Source organism: Pygocentrus nattereri, chromosome 19, assembly GCF_015220715.1.
Source record: "Pygocentrus nattereri isolate fPygNat1 chromosome 19, fPygNat1.pri, whole genome shotgun sequence".
Classification (NCBI taxonomy): domain Eukaryota; kingdom Metazoa; phylum Chordata; class Actinopteri; order Characiformes; family Serrasalmidae; genus Pygocentrus; species Pygocentrus nattereri.
Window position 1 is genome coordinate 9,538,753 of NC_051229.1, and position 22,836 is coordinate 9,561,588.

The 22,836-nt window shown below is 38.1% G+C and overlaps 1 protein-coding gene across 2 annotated transcripts in view; it reads right to left on the reverse strand.

Moving 5' to 3' along the window:
* Positions 1-852: 852 nt before the first annotated feature.
* The window catches only part of gpc5c (glypican 5c), a 306,030-nt gene continuing 284,046 nt past the window's right edge, over positions 853-22,836 (reverse strand). For both annotated transcript variants that reach the window (XM_017702515.2, XM_017702514.2), the window contains one exon: positions 853-1,053. In XM_017702515.2, coding sequence (XP_017558004.1) covers positions 911-1,053 — 143 coding nt within the window. In that variant the 3' untranslated portion in view covers positions 853-910. The remainder of the gene's footprint in view (positions 1,054-22,836) is intronic.

The window sequence follows — 22,836 nt, forward strand, 5'->3', positions numbered from 1 at the left end:
TCACTTTCCAAGATTTAGTTTTTTGCTAAAATATACTAAAATCTTGTTACATTAACTTTTAACTAAGGTTAAGACAGTTTTTTCTCTCCTGTGTTATTTTTATGATATGAGGTATTGTTCAGACAGCAACAACATTATACTCTTTACCTAGATGTTTTTTTCTTGTATAAATTTGATCATTTATAATTTTATTCTGTAGGCATCATGTTGCATTATGTCTTGGAGACACTTTCTCAAAATTACTCAAAAGTTCTTATAACAGTGTATTCCTACTACTACTACTTTGTGACTTTGTAATTCAAATGATCATGATATGCATGAAAATGTACATAGGACAAAATGTACAGGCTTTGGAAGTCATTGGTTAACCACAGTGCTTAATAGTGATGATTTCAGAAAACACCATTCATTTTTCCCTTTGAAAAAAAGACAGCTTGGACCTGGGACTTGTTTGGATGCTAATGCCAAACTATAAAATCATGAGATGTTCTCATGGGTCTGTTCCCTGCTGATCAGTCAGTAAATACACAATTAATTTCTCCTCTTTGTCTGTGGTAACACTGTTACGGCATTTTGCTGTGCATTCCTCTGTATGTTACTGACTGTTTGAAACTAATGATGTGTGTAGTTTATGTATACAATCATTCAGAGCTGGATCCTGTAATCCCTTACTATTGCCAGCGAAGGAAGAAAAGTGAGTTATAGGAATTATGAGTACTGGTATGTTGGATAATATATGTTTGTATGTGAATGTCAGTGTGTGTGTATAAAGAGAGCATGTTTGAAGCAGATATTAGGCCTTCGGTGCCATAATAAAATAGAGGCAATCTCAGAAGACAACAGACGCAAGCAACCAGGCAAAAGAAGGTCCTGTGTGTTTGCATTCATGTGTGTGTGCGTGTCAGGTCTCTCAGTTCAAGGCCCACTGCAGTGCCAGGGTGAGGATGAAGATGGTGAAGGTGGGCAGAGTGAGTGGAGCAGTGCTGGATCCAGAGGCTCTGACAGAAGGTTCATGAGGTGGAGCCTTCGCCACTTCAGTAACAACGGTAGAGTCTGTAAAGGCGAGAGAGAAAGGGAAAGAGAAAGAAGTCATTCTTTTGTACTCTTTCCATTAGAGTTTGAAACTTTCAAAGTGTTCCATTCATTTCCCAGTCCATACAGTCAATGTATGGAAATCAGTTTACATAAGGCATATTTACATACAAACCCCTATTCAGAATACTGATGTTTAGCTCCAGCCATTCACACTGAAGTTGTAAAAAGAGTGCTTCAGCCCAGACTGCCTTGGCAGCCCATCAGCAAACTCTGTTTTATATGTCAATATTAAAAGCACAGTAACAAAAGCATGTTAAAGGGATGAAGAGAGGTTGAAAGGCATGTATGAATGGATTATGACTGTTTATGTTACAAGCTCAAGTCCAAAAATTTGGGACAGTAGGAAAACTGTAAATAAAAACTGAACACAATAACACATTCTTTTTGACCTGCACACAACTGTCAACACTACAAAGACAAAGATATATAGCAATGATATATACTTAAGTCTATTGTTTTTTGTATGTATGCTTATACTAAATTTAATGCCTCCAACATATTCCAAAAAAGTTGGCACAGGATGATAAACTGTGTTTACTGACAAGCCCATGTAGTTCTATTCTTTGCAGAAGCATGTTGCTATTTAATGCAGTGCGGTCTGAGGGTGTCAAAGGTCAAGGCCATTTAATATTGGTTTTCAGCTTTGCCCCTTACACACAGATTTATCCAGATTCTCTGAATCTTTTGATAATTTGTGGACTGTAGAATGTGAAATTCCCTGTAATTAGGTGTTGAGAAATGTTCTTAAATTGTTGTGCTAAAAGCAAAGTGGCGACTGAGCTTTTCATGATTGCTCCTTTTATACCCAACCATAATACTACCACCTGTTAATTATTCACCTGTTTGCCTGTAGAAAGCTGTAAAACATGTTTGATCATGCCACAATCTTCCCAGTATTACACCGCCCCTCTCCCAGCTTTTCTGGAATGTGTTGCAGGCATAAAATTTGTCATTAGCATATATTTACAAAAATCTAATGCAACTGATAAGATAAAATATTAAATCTCTTCTTTGTGCTATTTTTAATTCAATACATGTAAAAGGCAGTTTATAAGTCACTGTTTTCTGATTTTGCCTACTAGCCCAACTTTTTTGGAATTGTGTGTTTATACATAAACATATAGCATACGTTTGGATCTAGGGGAAAAAAAAGTGATACTGAGTATCTGCCAGTCCTACTTGAGATTTGCATTATTGTACATATGGTCATTAGTAAAACCAAGCAAGCAATCATTGGGCTTGAAAGACCAAGCATCAATTTACTGAGTTTACTGATAAATATTGACCATTCTGTTTGGAAAAAAGTTTTTCAGTACTGAAAAAAAAATAAATCAATATCATGTTTTTTCCTGAATATGTCACAGCATCACACTATCAGAAGACAGATTTTAAGGTTCATCAGCAAGTCTGTACAATCTCAATGAAGACCTGGATGTGGTGTGAGCTGGCTGAGAGATGTTTAGGGCATGTAATTAACAAAAAGATTTGGATGTCTACTGACTTCTAGTAACTGTTAGCAATGTTAGCTATGTAGCTCCAGTTCTAAAATCTGGACACCAAACTTGCCTTAGCTGATTGACTACATCTGAGGAAAGTGGAGAACTGTGCAAGTTTTTTTTAAATAATGTTGATAAGTTAGCATTAATAAGTGTAATAAATCCTGAGTACTGGTACTCTATGATAAACACTGTCCAATAAATCTGAAATAGCTACTTCTGATTGGGCTGTTTTGACATTTTCTTCTCCTCGAAATACACCGAAGGGAAACTTGCACATTATTGTAAAGATTAAGAGGTAGAAAGTACATTTCCTGAAAGGAAATTATCAAATCAAATCAAATATATTGCTAAAAATATTGCTGAAAACTGAAAAGCAATATAACAGTATGCCAATATCACATTGATATACTGTCAAACAGTAGATTTACTTCACCCAACTTTTCCGCTACTTTGTTTTTTCTTCCATGAAGTCTTTTGGGTTTCATTTAATCATGATCTAATGTAAACCTGAGCTCCACTATGAAGATGTGCACAAAGGTTTCTTTGCAAATTCCCCATAGAGTGGCTGAATGAAAATAGATAAAAGAGCTAATGTGGCCCAGTGGAGATGCATTAGAGTGCAGCAGCGATCCACTGTCTCCATTAAAACACATTAAAGCTCTTAGACTGCTGTATCAGGGACAGACAGCAGCAGGTAATGGAGCTTAAACATCTACTCGTTCTCAAAATACACCCACCGCCAATCAATCACCAATGATACAGCCACAGCAAATGACAAAGCGCGCACACACACACACACACACACACACACACACACACACACACACACACACACACACACACACACACACACACACACACCTTTCTTTACAGACGAAAGATCTGGCTGCTCTCATTTTCTCAAATGCTCTCATGAACTCTCACACACACATAAACGCAGTGGTGACTCATGCTTAATACTGATTGCTGTCAGTAATGGACGGTCCTCGGAAATTCTCCACAGCCAGTCAGCAATAGATCAGTGAAATGGAGATGGAACAAAATCATCCTTCTCCATAACGGACACTACGGGTGCGTCATAGAAAAAGAGAGCGAGAAAGAGAAAGAGAGAGAGAGCGAGAGAGAGAGAGATGGATCTTTACCGCTCCATCACCATCACATAGGGGTGGATTACCACTCTATTATTTTTCACCATGTAACCCCCCGTCAAAATGCTGCTTCCTTATTGGTTTCTCTCCTCTGTCCCCCTTCCTTCCCCTCTATTTCTCTGAGCTCTTCTCTCTGATACACGCAGCGATGGCAGGATCGAAGTGAATTAACTCAGAGTGTGTGCGTGTGTTGTGTCAGTGGATTAACAGAGATAAGCTGAGATAAGTGTGGTGCTCTGCGCTAACACCATCAGATTCAATGCTCTTTAGCTCAGTGCTGGCCTTTAACCCTTAGAGGTGGAGATATTAGTGTAGTTCTGCTGTACTGTTATTACAGTAGATTAAGGAGGACGGAGGGTCATGTCTCTCCTAATATTCGGAGGAGAGTGATTCCTGGCCAAGAAATATAATTAGTTAAAAATCATAGTGTTTTTAAAGCAGCTACTTTATTTTATGAGGAACATGTATATTGCTGCTGTCAGAAAACAAAGCCTCATATCTAAATTTGAATTTCAATATATGGACAAAAAGAAATTTGCCAAAATTACTTGGAAAAAAGTTTGATTCCACTGACTTACATTAAAAATAAAGTATGTTTTTTCCTTCTCCTGTAAAGATATTTTGGAGAAAAGTTTTTTTCTGACAGCAGCGATATTTTATAAATATATATATATAGCTGTTGTCGGAAGAAAACCTCGTATCTCCAAAATAGTAACAGGAGAAGGAAAAACCTGCTTTAATTTGAATGTAAGTCAAAGAACCAGACTTTGTCTACATTCTCATTTGTAAACTCGGTAACAACATCTGCTGCATCGAATATGAAAGTGTGAAAAGGGCTGATGTGAACAGTCTACTGGGAAACAACAGCTATGCTGCAGCACAAACTGCAAGCAAAAAAAAATTACAATTATAACAATTAGGCTTGATCTTTAGCGATAAAATGCTTTATATAATGATGCCGTTTCCTCCAAAAAAGTGTAATTATTTTCAGTTTATCTGTAATAATAGTTGTGTTTGATGTTTCCATCCAAGTTCATATATGTCACAAGCAGTGGTTGATGGCGAAATGTATCAGCTACAATTTCATCAAGCAATGCAGTCTCAAGCTGCATCGTGATAGTTGCAGGTCTTTTAGTGGGCATAGCTCATGCATATGTTGGACAGTATAGACATACTTTCAAACTATCGCTGCACAAACAGAAGTACATCCAGTGGCTGATGCTTGGATTCCCTGACTTCCCAGTAACTTTCTTGAAAGGACATTTTGTTTATTTATTTTCCTTAATGTTAATGTAAAGCTGTTTGAAAACTTTCCTGGACATCTCTTTCTCTAAGTGCTGAAAAGCAGCAGCATTTCTTTTACAAGCATTCTCATCTCTTCAGTTGAGCTCTGCCTCTCCGCTATGCTGTTTGTGTCATTTGCATGAGGAATGTGAGGTAAATCTGTCACATGACACTAAATGTAGGTGTAAACACATTATTTTTCCTGAAATAAACATCCCCAGCATAGGTTTTTGCACCACTTCTGGAATCAGTAACTTGCCAACGTTCATAAAATATTACTGAAAGTTTCCATAGTCTGCACCAGCAAACAAAAAAATTGTAAAATGTGTGTTTGCAACACAGAAAGGTATAAACATGCATGACATCATGCTTTTCCTTTTCAGATGTTTTACACACACTATGATTATGCCGATGTTACTTATTTATTACGTCCAACACTCCTACTGTGTGGCCAAGTGGACCAACACTGGACTGAAATGCCATAATAAGTATTTATAACTTGTTATAAAGATGAAATGTACAGGCCTGTAGTACCACTCTGTTAGATCATTGCAGAGCACCATGTACAACAAGCTTGTATTTGGCAAACTGAACCACTTGTAGCATAAAGCTGTCTCAGTTTCCATTAAGACATCACCACCTCCTCCCCAGCTCCCTCCTCTCTTGTGTTACTATTGTTTTCCAGTAGGACAATAGAAAAAGAGGCAGCTGTGTTTAGCGAGAAAGAGGCGGTTGTTCAACTCAAACGAATGCGAAGAAAGGCATGGAGAGGCTATCAGGAAAGTATTAGCCTCTCCTCAGGACACACTACAACAGAGGAGATGATAATAAAATGGGTGTTTGTGATCTTTACACTGTAACTCAAGCCAGAAACAACCCACTCACAACCACAGTACAGAACACGCTGTGTTCTACACAAAATCAATTTCACGCCTCATTCTGCTCTTAATTGTATCAGCTGAAATTTCATAATGCAATGCAATCTCAAGCTGCATTCTGAGAGTTGAGAGCAAGTGGTCTTTTAGTGGGTGTAGCTCATGCATAGGTTGGACAATAGAGATACGCATTCAAGCTACTGTTGTACAAGCAAACATTTTGTACCAGTTTTATAAATGATTTTTTAAAGGAAACTTCTTTTTAGTTTCTGTCAATAGTCTGATTAGTAGTGAATGATCAGGCTATAGACATTTACATCTTATAACCATAGACTGCATTGTTATATTTTTACAGTAGCACTTTACTTCAGTAAGAAGAAAGTAAGTATATGGTAATATTGCGGTAACAAGCTGTACAACACAAACATTTGTGAAAATTTTTACAATTATAAATGATCAATTATAGTGCAAGTTGGTAATAAAATGATAAAAAAAAATTATGGTATCTAGTTGTACTAACCTAAAAATGTTATGCTAAACTACTAGTTCATCATAACTATTAGGAAGTTAGGATTAAAAAAAAAAAAAAAAAAAAAAAAAAAAAAAAAATATATATATATATATATATATATATATATATATATATATATATATATATATATATATATATATATATATATATATATAAAAGCATGTTAATAAAGATAAGTGTGATGTGGTGCGAGTCTTTGCCATCACTAAACTAAATTCAGAGCCTTGTCAGATTTGTGCTTTATAATAGAGTAAAACTATTTTGTTAGCAGATAACAAAAGGAACATTTTACCTTCTCCAGCTCTGATTCTGTGTAATCTCAGTATGTATATATATATATATATATATATATATATATATATATATGCTGTTGGTGGTGTTAATATGGCACCTGGTGCTAATTTCCTTAATTATCTGACAAACCCTATTTAACTGGTAGCCTATCTTTCCAGTTCTCACTGACTTTGCAAGATGGAAAGCCGTTCCAAAGTGACTGAAACCCTCCGTCAGCAGGTTGTCAAGATGAAGGCCAAAGGGGTGACCCTATCAGCCATAGCAAGAGAAGTTGGTCGTTCCAAGTCTGTAATTTCCAGAATACCTCATCTTTACAACACCACACACTCATTCAAGTATCCCAAGAAGGCTGGTCGTCCACGAAAGACAAATGCGAGAGAGGACAGGATAATGCGGAGAATTTCTATGGGCAATCGGTTCAACACTGAAGCTGGAATTGCTCGCCAGTTCAGCACTGAACAGGGTAAGGATCTATCTCATCATACAGTGTCTCGACGTTGAAGAGCATTTGGACTGAAAGCCCACTCTGCAGTGACCAAACCTCTCATTAGCAGAAAGAATCAAAAGGCTAGATTAACCTTTGCTGAGGAGCATGTTGTGTGGACAGAGGAAACATGGTCCAGAGTTCACTTCAGTGATGATAGAAAGTTTAATTTATTTGGGTCTGATGGGAAACATTATGTTCGTCGACAAACTGGGGAAAGACTGAACCCGGAGTGTGTAAAGAAGTCAGTGAAAGGTGGAGGAGGAAATGTCATGGTTTGGGGAATGTTTTCAGCAGCAGGAGTTGGGCCTCTCATACAGCTACACGGCAGAGTGAATGCAAATGTGTATCAGAACCTTCAACAACACGTGCTCCCTTACTTGCGTTTGTCACTCCAGCCAGCAATTTTCATGCATGTCAATTTTCATGACAATGCCCCCTGTCACACAGCAAAATGGGTAAAGCGGTTCCTTGAAATTGAGTCCTGATCTAAACCCAACAGAAAACCTCTGGAAAATCCTTGGTCACAAAGTTAAGGCCAAGAAACCCACTATAGTCACCGAACTGTGTTAGAAACTGGAAGAAGAGTAGACCAAAATCACACCAGAGCAGTGTGAGAGACTAGTGATGTCCTGTGGCCACAGATGTGCTGAAGTCATTCAAAGCAAAGGCGTGTACACTACCTACTGACTGGTGACTGTTGTAACCTTCAGAAAATTTAATTGTAATCTTTCTCTGTGCTACAGTCATTGCTGTTCTCTAATTTTGATCATTGTGTTTTTTGCAAAATAAAGATTTTTTGAAGATTGCATTACTTCTGAAAAAATCAAGTGTTCTTGAATTGTTCTCTAATTTTGATCTCCAGTGTGTATATATATATCCCTCATCATTTACCGAGTAACACTTGACTGTAGGTGGGTCTACATGTAAAAGCTATAGAAAAATGAGTGATTATACAGCAGTGATTTAGTCATAATTTCAGTGCAATTAGCCACACTATTTTAAGACCTGTATTCATCTGATGTGAGATGCAGTAACCAAGAGACAAGATAGAAAGAAGTTATTTGTATTTCACAGCTCTGATACCAATTAGTTTCACTGCAATTACAGCCTGTTACTATGTTTTTAAATCATACTGTGCCTGACCATTTGATGACAAGTGTAGCACGGATAGAGCAAAAACAAATGCAAGTATCCAAGTTCTTCCTCAAACCAGCTAAGACAGCTACAAAAAAAAGCTATGGCTTCAGTTAAGTGCATAAAGGTAATCAACAAGAAGAGCTAAATAACAAAGTAAAGCAATGTAAAACCTTGTCTGTGATAATCCTTCCCTGTTAGCGTGTGCAAGAAAGTTCATTTTTCAAATTTACTTGTATCAGTCAGGCCTGGTCGGGTCACTTCTTAAAGTGGCAAGGACCAATTGGATTTAGGCTTCGGGCTTCAATTTCACGCCCATTCAGGCCTTTAAACAGTACACATTTCTCAAAGTGTATCATTGTTATGGCTAATTAAACAGTGAATGATCCAGTTTACAGATACTATGTTTGTACTGTATCACCCACTAGCTGGTGCGTTTACAATGTGTTGCCTAGATTGGTCAACTGAGTGTATTTACTGGCGCGCAGTATGTTTCTTCATTCATAGCTTCACATGTGTGTAACTTTCTTTGATTCAGGGTCCCCCAACTCCACATTCATCCCAAATGGCACAATACAAGCTTTATGACTTCCAACAAAAAGGAGAAAGCCCAAATAAAGAGCTTGCAAACATCAATTAACAACTCTACGGTAAGCAAAGCCTGACCCTACCCTGGAGATCTCCCCAGCATTTTATTTTGACCCTCATCAAGTACATCTGGACCTGATGTGTAAACTCGACTGAAGACCTTGATTAGCTCTTGTGTTAGGATGAAGCTAAATTTTATCGCACAGCTCCAGGGATGAATATGCTTATTGCAGAAACAAGCAATTACCATTTCTCTTCACTACCACTGCGATGGTCACCTTTGCTTCTCCTGTATTTAAGGGTCAGCTACCGGTCAGGGCACTTCAGAACATAAAAGAAGGTTTTTCTAGAATTCTACACTGCACAACCCAGTAAGAAGGTTGCGTCCCAAATCCCTGGTTAGTCCTGCTCTAAATGGACACAAAGGATGGCTCTCACTTCCAGGTTACAGAAAATCAGACACCACTGGTTATTATGTTCATTTTTACAGGAGAAACTGTTAGTAAGACACCAAAATAGAATGTGAACAGCCTAGGCTAGAAAAACATCCATGTTTCTGACTACAAAGCACTTGAACTCAAAAGCAGAACTACTGAGAGTTTCAGTTTCAGTAGCTGCAAGTCCCACCTTGTATTTAGTTATATTTAGGTCCTTTTATGCCTTTCCAATGAATAAAGCAGTTCTAAGTTCCTATAATGGCAGATCTGATTTAAGCTGGGCCTACATTAGACCATTTCCAGCCTGATTTTAACCCAAGTTTGCCCTTTTGACAAATTTTCACAAACTGAAGCCATTTTCTGGGCCAGGAGCTCGATTGGAAGTGACTGACTGTGTGGATGATCTAGTAGTATGAGAGGAGAAATGGATCAATTTTTAGCCCACCAAAGTGAAGTGATCGTAGGTCTTTCGACATGTTTGAGTTTCACAATTCAAAACATTCATGAATCCTGTAGTGCGAGATGGTCAGCAATGCAACTGACTGAGTGAATCAGGCAACAGCCAATGACAGAGGTAAAAGAGAGAGGAAAAGTCAGTTTGTGGTTAAACTGTCCTCAAGCTCTGGCTGTGATCTGCAGTTCTGACCTCATATTCATCCTCAGTTTGTGTTTTTTTTTTTTTTGCTAGCTGCAGTTATACTTCTTTTCAGCAGGCTTGGTGCTAGTAATAAAACTGGCTGTGACTGGCTGTCATTGCTGTGCTCCAAGTTCATAAGACACTGTGATACTTTGTTCGCAGTGCCATTATCAGGAGATACTGGCACTCAGAATGCCTCTCAGCCAATCACGTCGCGAGGTTGGAACTAAATGTGGTCGAATGCAGTCGGCAGCCTGTGTACAGTGATTTCCTTTAACCAAAAAATGTGTGCAGTGCAGATACTGACATGGCACAAGGCTAAGATCAAAGTGCCAAGGTGAACTCAGCATCATGGCACTGATGTGCTAGATGATCACGGCAGTAATCCCAGTGCAATGACTCCGTTACTGAGAGGGTTCGGGTTTATGTGTGCGTATGTGCGTAATCCCATATTTTCTCCCGTCTCTTCGCTCAGGTTAGCCTTTGATCAGCGCAGTGTTTTGATGCGGCACACCACCAGCCTGTCAGAGAACGGCGGAAAGCATGACAGACTTTTTGATGTGGGCTAATACTGTTTTTTTTCTTTTATTCCGCAAGATGTGATTTTCATCTCAGAGGCTTTTACTGAGATAGGAGATGTGGAAGGGAGGGTAAAGGGGGAGGCAGTTAGTGAGAAAGACAAAATACTTTTGTGTTGTGCTCCAAGACGAGGTGGTAGATTACTCACAGAAATGCAATCTGAATGTTTTGTAAAGACGTGCTTTGAAGATATGTGATGAGATGGGCTCCTGCCTGGATGTGTAAACGTGTATGTATTGTAAGTGTATCTGATGCTATCTTGCATATGTAAATGGTCAAAAATGACGTGGAAAAGTCTTAAGAGTACAAACCCTACATTTCGCCTGAATCGGCTTTGTTCCTGGAGTCAATTTATGATGTGTGTAGTGTTTTCATGTCCCAAAAATGGTTATTATCACTTTAGACATGACCATTTTCCAAGCTCTTTTATTTCTGATTACTGTGTTTCTAAAACTGACATATTGTAATGTTGTCTGCTCATTTGAAAAGCAGTCTGCACAGAAATTTCAGCGTGAGTAGGTATATATATGTTAAGTGCATTAGTTTTTGTGACATGACAAAAATTTTAAATGTGCTGTTTTTCCAAAACCTTAGTCACATAGTAGATCAAACACCTGTAAAATGACCCTTTTGTAGATGCACATTTTTGTTATGACAGTGATATGTACAGTATCTTTGCAAACTGTTTAAAATCTTTTTTTTTTATTTATTGTAAATAAATGTGTCTTTGTGTCTGTAAAGAACATCATATAAGAACAAATGCAAGTAAAAAATAATTTTCAAAAGGTAGCTGACATCAGGTTTGGTTCCTAACTTAACCTTGATGCTCCCAGCCATTCCGTCAGCAGTACACCTGATTTAAATGAATGAAGCACTGATAGAGCCAGGAGGAAAGGTTTTTAGTTCTTGTTAGGTATGTTAAGTGTGTTGTACTGGTGTGAGTCGATCAGACCAGCAGTATTGCTGGACCTTTTAAACACTGTGTCCACTCACTGTCCACCTTCTAGACTTAAAGTCAGAGACGATAGCTCATCTTTGCTGTAATTTATGTTCATCCTCTAGTCCTTTGTCAGTGGTCAGTTTCTGGCCACAGAACACTGCTGGCAGTAATTTTTGGTTGACAGACTATTCTCTGCCCAGCAGTGAGTAGTAAAACAAACAAAACCTTGCACTCTGAGAATAGTCATTTTAATCAAGGGAAAAAAAATCTGAACTTAAATTTTCTTAACACTATTCAAGTAATTTTGGACCATTTCTATTGGGCAATTAATCATGAAATCTTCACACCATGTAAAGAGAAAGTGGTGAAAGAAATAGAATTCATTTACAAGCTGCTGTCCAAGCCCATTGAGGTGAACTGAGTAAATGTGAGAACTGTAAACTCTACTGCAGCCCTACTGACTTTGGCACTGTTTTTGGGTCCAGTTCAGGTTCTCTTGCTCTTGGATAAAGTAGATGCCTTCCCACTGCTTTAACACATTCCTGGAAGGAAGCTGGAGTCAGCCTTTGGTTTAGTTTACCGTTCCACAGACTATGGTTATGGTTGCTGGAATAAGAAGCTGTGTGTATTTAAAGTGGGTATAAATAGAAAACCCAAATTATCTGCAGTATTCAGGCCCTCACTGAAATACATGCAGACATTCCTTCCTTCCAGATAAACTGCTGTTCCTTCAGTTAGTGAAGTAAGACCAACTAATTTCTCCATGCCCTTTAATGTCATTATCATCTGGAGCCTGTGCAGTGGAAACAGTCTTGTCTAAGGGAAGTCTGGGAAATAAACTCTTAAATGGACAAAGTCAGAGTTTGGACCACCACCAACACCTGCCACGGTTGCTTAAAGGAATGGTTTGGCAAAAAAAACCCTAATTTACACAGTTTTCTCCCTATTGCAAATACTATTGATCTGCCAAAACGTTTGGCATCTGAAGTTAGTTTCTTTAGTTTTGCAGTGAAAAAAAGTTTAGGGCAAAATTCAGGCTTTGGGGTGGCTGCTTCTGTTTTTAGCTCTATAACAGTCACATCAAAAGTCACATGACACGTTTTGTTAATTGAAGTGAAAATAAGGTAATATATTCTCTACAGGGAGCAAATGTAAATATAGCATTTCATGCATATTTCACTGCTAGTTACAAGCATTTGCACAGAACTACACAGTTCATTTTATAGATATAGAGAAGCTTTTACTCACAGAGCGCAGCTTAGTTGTATAATTTATTCGCACAGGAAATGACTTCAAACGTGTATAAGTGATGATATCTTGCGCATAAAGTGTGCTTATCTTTTGTGAACTTTTGCAGGCAACATAAACTGACTGGACCAATGACTCGTCTCTGTGCATTAGTATAGCAACAACTAATCAAGCATCTATATGTTTAACATATAAACATGTTTATATGTTTATCCTCAGCTCCATCACGTATCCTGCTAGTATCTCCAAAAGCACTTCAAACACAGTTATGGATATCCAAACTGCATGTGAAAGATCTTATGTTTCAGCTCCTGAAAGAGGGGAAACTCTTCATGTACATTTGCTTTTCCAAAATTGACAGTAGCCAGTCTGATGTCACTGCTTTTTTTTAGACGAGATTCAATTCAACTTTGTCACTGTGCAGAGTACAGGTACAGAGCCAATGAAATGCAGTTATGCAGTTAGCATCTAACCAGAAGTACAAGATACAGTATTATTTACATATAAAATATCTTTTGTGATGCAAAAAAAACCAAAACAAAACAAAACAAAAAAAACAATTATTTCACATTTTCACATCATGCATTTGCATTGTGTTCAATGCGTAAAAGACTTTAAATTGGACTTTGGAAGCTGGCCTCTTAAGTTACCCTAAAGTTAGCTTACATAGCTGCTAGCTAGGCTACAGCAGTTGACTAACTTAGCCAGTCAGTCAGCCTACACTGTGTACCAAACCAGCTAGCTCGCTGACTCGCTGCATTAACAAATTTCTTGTGAAAGTTCCTTCTTTTTTGTGCAGTCACAGCTAATATAGTACTAGCTCAGTTGCACTGCAAGTAAAATGTTTTGGAAGGAGCAGAAATGTTATTCCAGATTGTCCTGTTGAACCCCTAAGTATTTGTCATAAAGTGTTAGAAAGCACATATAAATCTTTTTGAGAGCTACATTAGCCTCATATATCCAGTTCAAAACTAAAGAAGCAAACTTCGGACACGTATTGGCTGGTCGACTACATTTGGGGTAAATTAGATTTTTTTTTTAAACTATACTTTTAAAAGCAGTCACACTCAACAGTCCAGCACATCTCTCCAGCCACAGAGCATTTCCCAGAAGCCTGCTGGAGATCATTAGCACCGAGGGAGTCTCCATTTCCAGTCAACTACAGCCAGGACAGACAGCAGCACTGCTGGAATTTGGGGAAGGGAAGACATTCAACGCGAATGAAAGAATAAAACAACAACTGAGACGTTTTCAGGTGGAATTTACTGACTTCTTTCTTTGCGTGTGGTGGAGAGAGTTACAGTATTAATGAGTTCATCGAGATGTGACTATAGTTGTTGGGAGAGAACTGATTATCTAGGAGGTTCTCCATCTGCCCCACCGCTGGAACCCCATTTCATCTCTCCTTGCGTCCTGCTGAGGGTAAAGATGGATGGCTGTACTTTGCCTTCTCTCTTACTGCCTCCATCCTTCTATCCAGTAGATTCAAATAGTAAATTCATTGGGCTGCAATGTGCACTCAGAGCATTATGAAAAAAGTCTGTATTTTATTGTTGATCCACAATTTACTTAAACAACTAAAGTGCTCTTTAATGCTTTATATATATATATATATATATATATATATATATATATATATATATATATATATATATATATATATATATATATATATACAAACATTAAATTCCTATGTATTTGTTTTAAATAACAATTAAGGGCCCAGTTTCTCAATAGTATATTAATGTTAAGTTCATCTCAACTCGTAGAGAAAGTGTTCAGAAAGTGATGCTCGCTTTACCAGTTAAGGAACATTTTTGTACTAACGTACTTTTGGGAAGCCCAGCCAGGAAAAGCTGCACACAGTCAAGGCTGCCATTAAGGCAGCCTGAAATTCTAGGCAACATTCGATTCTTATAGCCACTGCTGTGGTGCTAGCACTCTTTCTTTTGGGTTATCTCTCATTTCTTTTTTTTTTTCCCCAAATCAGCTGACACAAATGGTGTGGTCCAAAAACAAGGCAGGAACTCAAACGGGACTTTTGTCAAGGTGAGAGTTCATGAATAAGTGGAATAAGTCTAACACCCTTCTGAAAGGACAACATAAAATGAATTCTTTCCAATATCCATTTTCCATTTCATATCCAAGAGACTTAGCAAGCTAGCAAAGTACACATCTTAGCTAAAGCCAACGTCTCACAACTCTGCTCATGGATAAACTAGCATATTTAATAAAGCTTGTTGATTTCCGTGGGTTTATTTTGGTGAGGTCACCAGTGTTACGATGTTCCATGTGCAGCAGTGTTAGCTTGCATGCAGCAATGCTTTTGGAGCATCCAGTGACATTAGGAGGAAAAAGCAATTTGGAAGCAATTTAAAAAAAAAAAAACATGATTGTTCTCATGACATGAAATTTAGAACGACAGCTCGACTTTAGATGTCTATTCCAAACCAAACAGCTTCTCACCCAATCAGACAATGCTCTATTCAGTTCTAAATGTAAGTTTCTGTCAGCAGAACTCAACGAGCAATAGGGTTATGGTTAGCAGTACGCTGCACTGTGCAGGTACGCTTAATTCATTATGGTACAAACAGTGTAAATGTATCCTCAAAGACACAACAGCGGTTTTAAGGTGCAGCTGTGTAATTTAAATATTTTTCCAATGGGTTATATTGGTACTTTTTCATTACCTTAAGTTTTAAAATGGAACAATTAAATAAAAATATACTAAAAAACATACTGAAGTAATACCGCCCCAGTGACAGTTTAGTACCTTTTTCTCTGAGCGGGTGGCAGTGTGCTTTAAGGCACTGTATTAAAAATGAAAAAATAACTGCCTTTGTTCACAGTATATTTTCTATTAATTCTTTGTGTGTATCCCTGCTATGAGGAATATGCCTGTGAAAAGTTTTTCACAGTACAGAAGGAGTGGAGCGGATCTTTATGGGTGAAAAAAATTGACGTCACATGACTCACTACACTGAATGTATGGACTATAGGTACTTATTTTGCATCTTCTTGGAGAAGAAAGATGGGCAGAAAAGGTTCAGCCCAGCAATGTAAGTGATGTGAGTACAATCACCAGCAAGCAAAAAGACATCAATGGACTACATTACAGTAAATTACTCACCAACCTACAGTGCTGAGGGTCATCTATTTCTTAATATCTTTTAGCAAGCCTTATTACTAGAGGTATGGTGTAGAGTATGGTGTAGAGTGGTAATGTAGAGGATGGTGCATATGCTAATACATTAGCATTTGTTTTTGAGACGAATATTTTTAAATTGTAAACGTGAGCAAAACTGTCATACTGTAGAGTAACGCATGATGAGCGGAGCTTATTCGCTTATGTTAAACATTTTCAACTCTAACCATATAAATCTGCGACAGAAATGCGATCCATGGCAGAACGAGTGGAGGCTGTTGGATATAATGACATGTTGAGTGATCTGCACACAGTCTTAGTCAGTGTAGCCTGCTATATCAGACACACACGACAAGCAGAGTCAGCACAAACAGCTTAGTTTCACTTTGTTTTTTGCTGCCTGCTGCTACAGAACACGTACAAATGTACTGAGTTTAGTGGGGCATGATGATTGGCCATGGTGGAGAACCGCACCACTAAATGACCAACTGATGCTAGGCCTCATACTGGACATGTCTTGAACACTGGTTGTTGAGGAAAGAAATAACTCCTCCAACTCCTTTCTTAGCATCAGGAAACACGTTCAATCAGAAATTGAGGTCATGGTGTAAATCAGTTGCATGTGGCAATTTGTCAGATGTTTTATGCATTACAGTGTATGTTCATTACATGCATTGGCACTATAGTAATGGCATGCAGTGGCCGATTGTTCAGATGGATAGGTGTGGCGTGAGAGTGTGTGTGTTGGGTGCTGTCTGCTTGTGCTGGTCATTTAATGGGTGCTGTGAGTCACACTGGGATGCCTGGGTTTGTCATCAGCAGCTGATGGGATGGGAAAAAGGAACAGTGCAGATGATCTCACCACCACAGAGGACACACACAGTGACACACTGGCAAAATGCAAGGGAGGAATATGGTAAGATTACATTACTGAGAAACAATGCAATCAAAATCCCACAATGTTAGAGAGAAAATGTACCGAGCGTGGGCACAAATGTGGGCAACAGGGCTGTCGATCAATTAGTAATAGAGTAATATATTGACTGTTCTGATGATTAATCAGTAGTAGCTTATTAATAAAAGCATGTAATTCTGCATTTTAATCAACTCTAAAGTCTACTCCAGATACAACCGCTGATGAACTCAGGACACATCATTTTTAACATCTTTGCATCAGTAAAATCTGATTCATTTAAATATCATTATTAGTAATGATGGGAATCTCTAGGTACCTCATGATTCGACTACGATTCAGAGGCTGCGATGCGATAATAAAACGATTATCAATGCATGTTTTTTCTATAAGGGATTTCTTTGTACTTTTAAAGCAAAGTAATTGTAATGTTCCATAATGAATTCATCGCAAAAGCCCTGGTTCTCAGTATGGATGCAAAGGTAATAAAATTGTAATTTGCTTCTGAATTATGTAGAAGCTTCGACATTGCTTGCTTGATGGACATCTTTTGGACGTCTCAATCCAAACCTTAGGCATTATATGGAGTTGCCTCTTACTTCTGTAAGGCCTGTAACAGCCGTCACTCTTCCGGGAAGACTTTCCATAAGATTTTGTAAGGAATTTGTGCAGTTCAGTCAAGAGAGCATTTGTGAGGTCAGCCGCTGATGTTGGATGACAAACTTTGGCTAATAGTTCAGCCCAAAGATATTCAATGGTGCAGGCCACTGGAGTTCCTCCATAGACAGTGAAGCAGATCCATCACTAAAGATTCAACACGTTTGAGCTGGCTCCAAAGTCCAGCTGTGGTGTGCTTTACACCACTCCAGCCAACACTTGGCACTGCACATAGTAATCTTAGGGTTGTGCACAGCTGCTCTACCATGGAAACCCTTTTCATGAGGCTCCTGTATAGTGTATTTTATGTCTTCTTTTATTGTTACTGTGATGAAACAAATCAGTAATACGCTCTTAATGATCCGTTCTGAATGTGTGCACATGCTCACTATCACAAACTATCACAGTGCATCCAATTATAAAGACAGCATGGTACATTTTATTGAGTGACAGGAAACATGGTAGCACACAAAAAGCTCTAATTCCACACTCACTCATTTTACTATGGCCAATGTGGAAATAAACCTGCTGTAACAAATCTATGCAACTTCACAGGTTTCAGATAACTTTCAGATAACTAACACAGCACAACCTATAAATAAAAATCAAGAAATTTTACACACTTAATGAAAGAACTTCAAGGGTTTAGTAAGGCAATGGTTCTATTTAAACCAGTCAGATTTCAGAAAGAGTACATTTGTTTGAAGCATATGCCAAGCCTGTATGTCCACTTATTTAGGCTATTTTGTTCATGCTGCTGAGAGCAACACAGATGGGCCACTTTAGGTAAAGGAACAGTTTGATTACACAGTTTTCCACTTACACCAGATGTTGTCAATAAGCCACTAGTGTGGTGTCTACACTGCGAAAAGCCATCTACAAAAACATTTACCTAGTAACACTAGCAATATCCAATTCCTCATAAAATATCTTAAATTAGTAAGAAAATATTTAAACATAGCATTTTAAATGTCATCTAAGCATCAGCGATTATATTGATGTCAAAGATTTATTGCCTTGATATGAGAATTTCACTTGTTAACATTAAATGTTTTGGTTTTTGACAAGCTACGAGGGTAACAAAGGTAGCTAAAATGTTATGGAAACTTACAACCAGCAAATAGCATTATGCAAACTATATGTTTAAATTATCACACACTTCCCACAAGCTAGATAGAATTGTTCAATATTTGTAAATAGTCTTGCTTATGTGGCTTCTGGCACTATATGACATACTGTTATCTATAAAAATAGACAGATATATGTTGCATAGCTAAAAACATCAGCAGCCATATTGATGCCTGAATTTCTGTACCATTTAGCTGGGACACTACCAGAAACCACACAAGCAAGTCAATTTGTGATTATTTAACCACTAAATATAATACGAAGCAAGTGTGTGACGCTTTAAGTGTACAGTTTGGACAATGCTATTCAGCATACAGATGTTTCCATTATTTGGTAGCTACCTTTTAGCTCCAGTGCAAAATTAAAGACACAAAAACTCTCTCCAAAGAATATCATGTTGTTTCCATTCTCTTTCTTGATAACGAGCCCCTCTTTAGATTTTCTCCGGGGTTAGTGTCGGCCAACGGCCCTCTTAATGAAAGCCAGATTCTCACACGGCAGTCGAGACCCGGAGGCTGAGGAGCACTCAGGAAATCAATAGCACGGCCACATCTGAAGGGCCCCAATTATCTCATTAAAGACCCATGGTGAGCAGTGGCCAGGAGAGAGAAAAGCGTTGTTGGATCACTGCTTATTAACGAGGAAACAAAGGCCAGAGATTTTCTGTTCATTCAGGTCATTTAACGCCAGCACTTCCAAGTCCAACTGCTTTAGGCGTGGCAAAGTTCAAGGTTCCTCCTCATTTTACACACATGGTTCAGCTCATTGGGTCATTATATCACTTCAAAAGCTAAATCGAGTGTAGCTGAACCATTACTAAGCATAGGTACTTCAGAGTGTGATGAGAGACCCTTTGAGGGCTAGAGTTAATACTGTACATTCTATTTGCATTGCATATATTTAAAACTAACTGCATATTGAGTTGCTTAATGATTTACATTTAGTTTATGTTCTGCATTGACTGATATCTTAACCTTTTTCCATTTGCATCCATTTAATGTAAAAAAAAAAAAAAAGACAATCTGAAAAACAAACAATAATGTCGCATCAAATTCAAATAATACAATCTCTTCTTTTACATACAAACACAAATGTAGTACGTATTTCAATATTAGAATCATCACTTCCAACTGAATTATTCCTTGTTTCAATGAGCTTTGAGGAGACAAATAAGTCAACAAAATGTAATAGCAGACAATTCAAGATATATGCACCATAGACAGGGTTATGTACGGTATATCAGATATCACCATGTTGTGCTGGACACTTCAGTTTAACCAGAAATATCCAGTCAATAGCATCCTGTGACCACTGAAGAAAGACTAGAGGATGACCCATACAAACTGTGCAGATGAGCTATTTACATCTACAAGGTGTACAACAAGATCAGTTTGTGTAATAGAATGGACAGTAAGTGGACAGTGTTTCAAAACTCCAGCAGCACTGCTGTGTCTGATCTACTCATACCAGCGCAACACTATCTAACACACCCCCAGTGATATTTCACTGCAGTGCTGAGAATGATCCACCACCCAAATAATACCTGCTCTGTGGTGGACCTATGGGAGTCCTGAACGTTGAAGAATAGAGTGAAAGGGGTCGAACAAAGTATGCAGAGAAACAGGTGGACTACAGTTTGTAATCGTAGAACTTTCAGCTCTACAATAAAATAGAAAGTTCACCTCTATAGGAAGGGCACCTGATAAAATGGACAGTAAATGTAGATCCAAAGAGGGGTAAGGTAATGAAGCGGCCAGTCGGTGTTTACATAGTATTCAGAAAATAATAGAACAAGAAGTCTTTTGAGAGAGGGAGACAAACACAAACAGAGAAGTGTATACCTGAGCTGACAGTGTGGTGAAGTTTTTGATCACTGAATGAGTCTATCAAAGACTTGTTTTAATCACTCTATAATTATAATGCTGCTGTACTGCTCTACTCTGCTACATGTCCTGACATACAGCAGCTCAGACACCGAACACTGACATGAAAGCAAACAAGCTTCAGTAAATGCTTGTAATGAAACTGTGTTTGTCTGCACGATGGATGAAAGAAGCTGTAGAGGAGAAAAACTGTAGACCCAAAATAATGTCATTTGACATATGCATCATAATGATATTTCAGGAGGTTGGTTGGAGCAGATTTAATAGAAGAACAAAATATGAATATAATATCATATCATGACTAGAAACACAAGGCAGCTCACAACAGATGGAAAAATGTCCTAATGGGTGTATGTACGTATCATTCTAACAAACTGGTTCAAAACCAGAGTTCAAAACAGACATTTTAGACTGACTTGGATTTTAGACGAAAATCCTTTTGCTTTGAATGACCCTATACTTTTATATTTTATTCAAATTAATGATTAAACATAATGCAAACATAAAATGTGAGCTGTGCAAAAGTTATGGCACATTTTAACATTTTATACTGAATATTCTTTTCTGTGTGCTGAATTCATCCAAGTAAATAGAAAATCTGCAACTAAAATGTAATAATTTGTTCTCTGTAGAGGACGCGCCTAGAACTCTGTACACACGTGCACATGTACAAATACTAGACAGTAAAGTTACATTGGATCTCAATTTGAGGTGTGTAGTCAGTACAAGAGACTTAACGTGATCTAACAAACAGTGATATAGAAGTGTGTGGGATGTCAGTGAGAAGTTTACATGCAATATGTGTTTTTTTTTCCTCTCACTGTGTATCAGAATGTGTGTGTGTGTGTGTGTGTGTGTGTGTGTGTGTGCATGCGTGCGCATGTGTGTGTGCAATCTCTCCGCTCTGAGATTGTCTGAAGCCAGTGTTTTTTGCCTTGGGTTATTTTTTCATCTGAGCTTTTTTCAATGACTGCAGGGAATGATCACATTAAATTAGCACATCATAAAGTGCCATTAACGACACAGCTGCTAATGATGGTGGTGAGGGGGGTGTGTGTGTGAGTGGAGTGAAACACCCCCCCTTGATGTGTATGCAGCTGACAATGTTACAGTGATAGTTCAACAAAGCATCAGCTTTGCACCGTTTCCCTCTCAGCACAAATCTAGTCTACCAGCCAAGACATTGGTGTCTGTAGTTTGCTTCTTTAGATCTGTAATGGAGTTACGAGGCTAATGTAGCTAACACGACAGTAAAGCTAATAGCCCATCAATGAGTAGTGTGCAAACTGCTTGTCTAATGGGGCATTTAGTCGATGTCTTTTCAGTCACGCTTCTTTTTGAACCGTTGTCTATCTTGCTCTGAAGCTGAAAAGCATTCCTCCTTTAGCCTAACGGTACGTTCACATTAACAGGCGACAGACGACCAGTCATTTGTTTACTGTTTGTACAATTACATGAAAAAGTTACTGAAATACACACACACACACACACACACACACACACACACATATATATATATATATTCTAAATTTTCATAAAAAATAACTTTTTACATGTAAAGCATGTACATTACTATATCCAGAATGAATAAATGGTCAACAATTGAGGTCACTGATGAAAAAAGTCAGAAAATATTACATTAGCTATTTTACATATTACATAGATGTACACGAGATGTACCGCCACTGTTCACATGGTAGTTAGTATGGTAGATCCAACATAATGAGCTCTGCAGATCCACTGCAGATCCACAAATCTCTAGAAAACAACTTTAACTTCAACAAGCTCCTCATAACCTTGAACGATTCAAATGAATGAATAAAGCCCTGCGTCATTCTCTCTGTCTTACAAAGACACGTACAAACCCACCCATACATATGCACCCACAAAGTGGTATGTACAAGCGCTTGAATGGAAAAGCAATGAATCTTACAGAGTCTCAAAAAGCTACCGACTCTCTATAGACTTGGCTTCATGTCACTGTACTGCAAATACTGGTGAATGGAGAAACAGTGCATACGTGTGAACATGTTAGACAAGTTTTGCAATCACTGCATGCTTTTGAGACACAAGTGGGAGAAGGTGAGAGGAGAGAAAGCAAAAGAAGGCTAGAGAATATAACAGAAATAGATAGCGAGGGAGAGTCTGAGTCTTTTATTATAAATATAATTTAGTCAGTGCAGTTGAAGGTTGTGTGCACTGTTTATCAAATACCCAACTTCCTTCTTATGTCAAATTGTCTAAGTAAAAATAGAGCTGCATTGTTTTCGCACATCTTCTCAAACCCCTCAAGGTTCCTTACTGAACTATTATATTTCTGTTCCAGCAACATT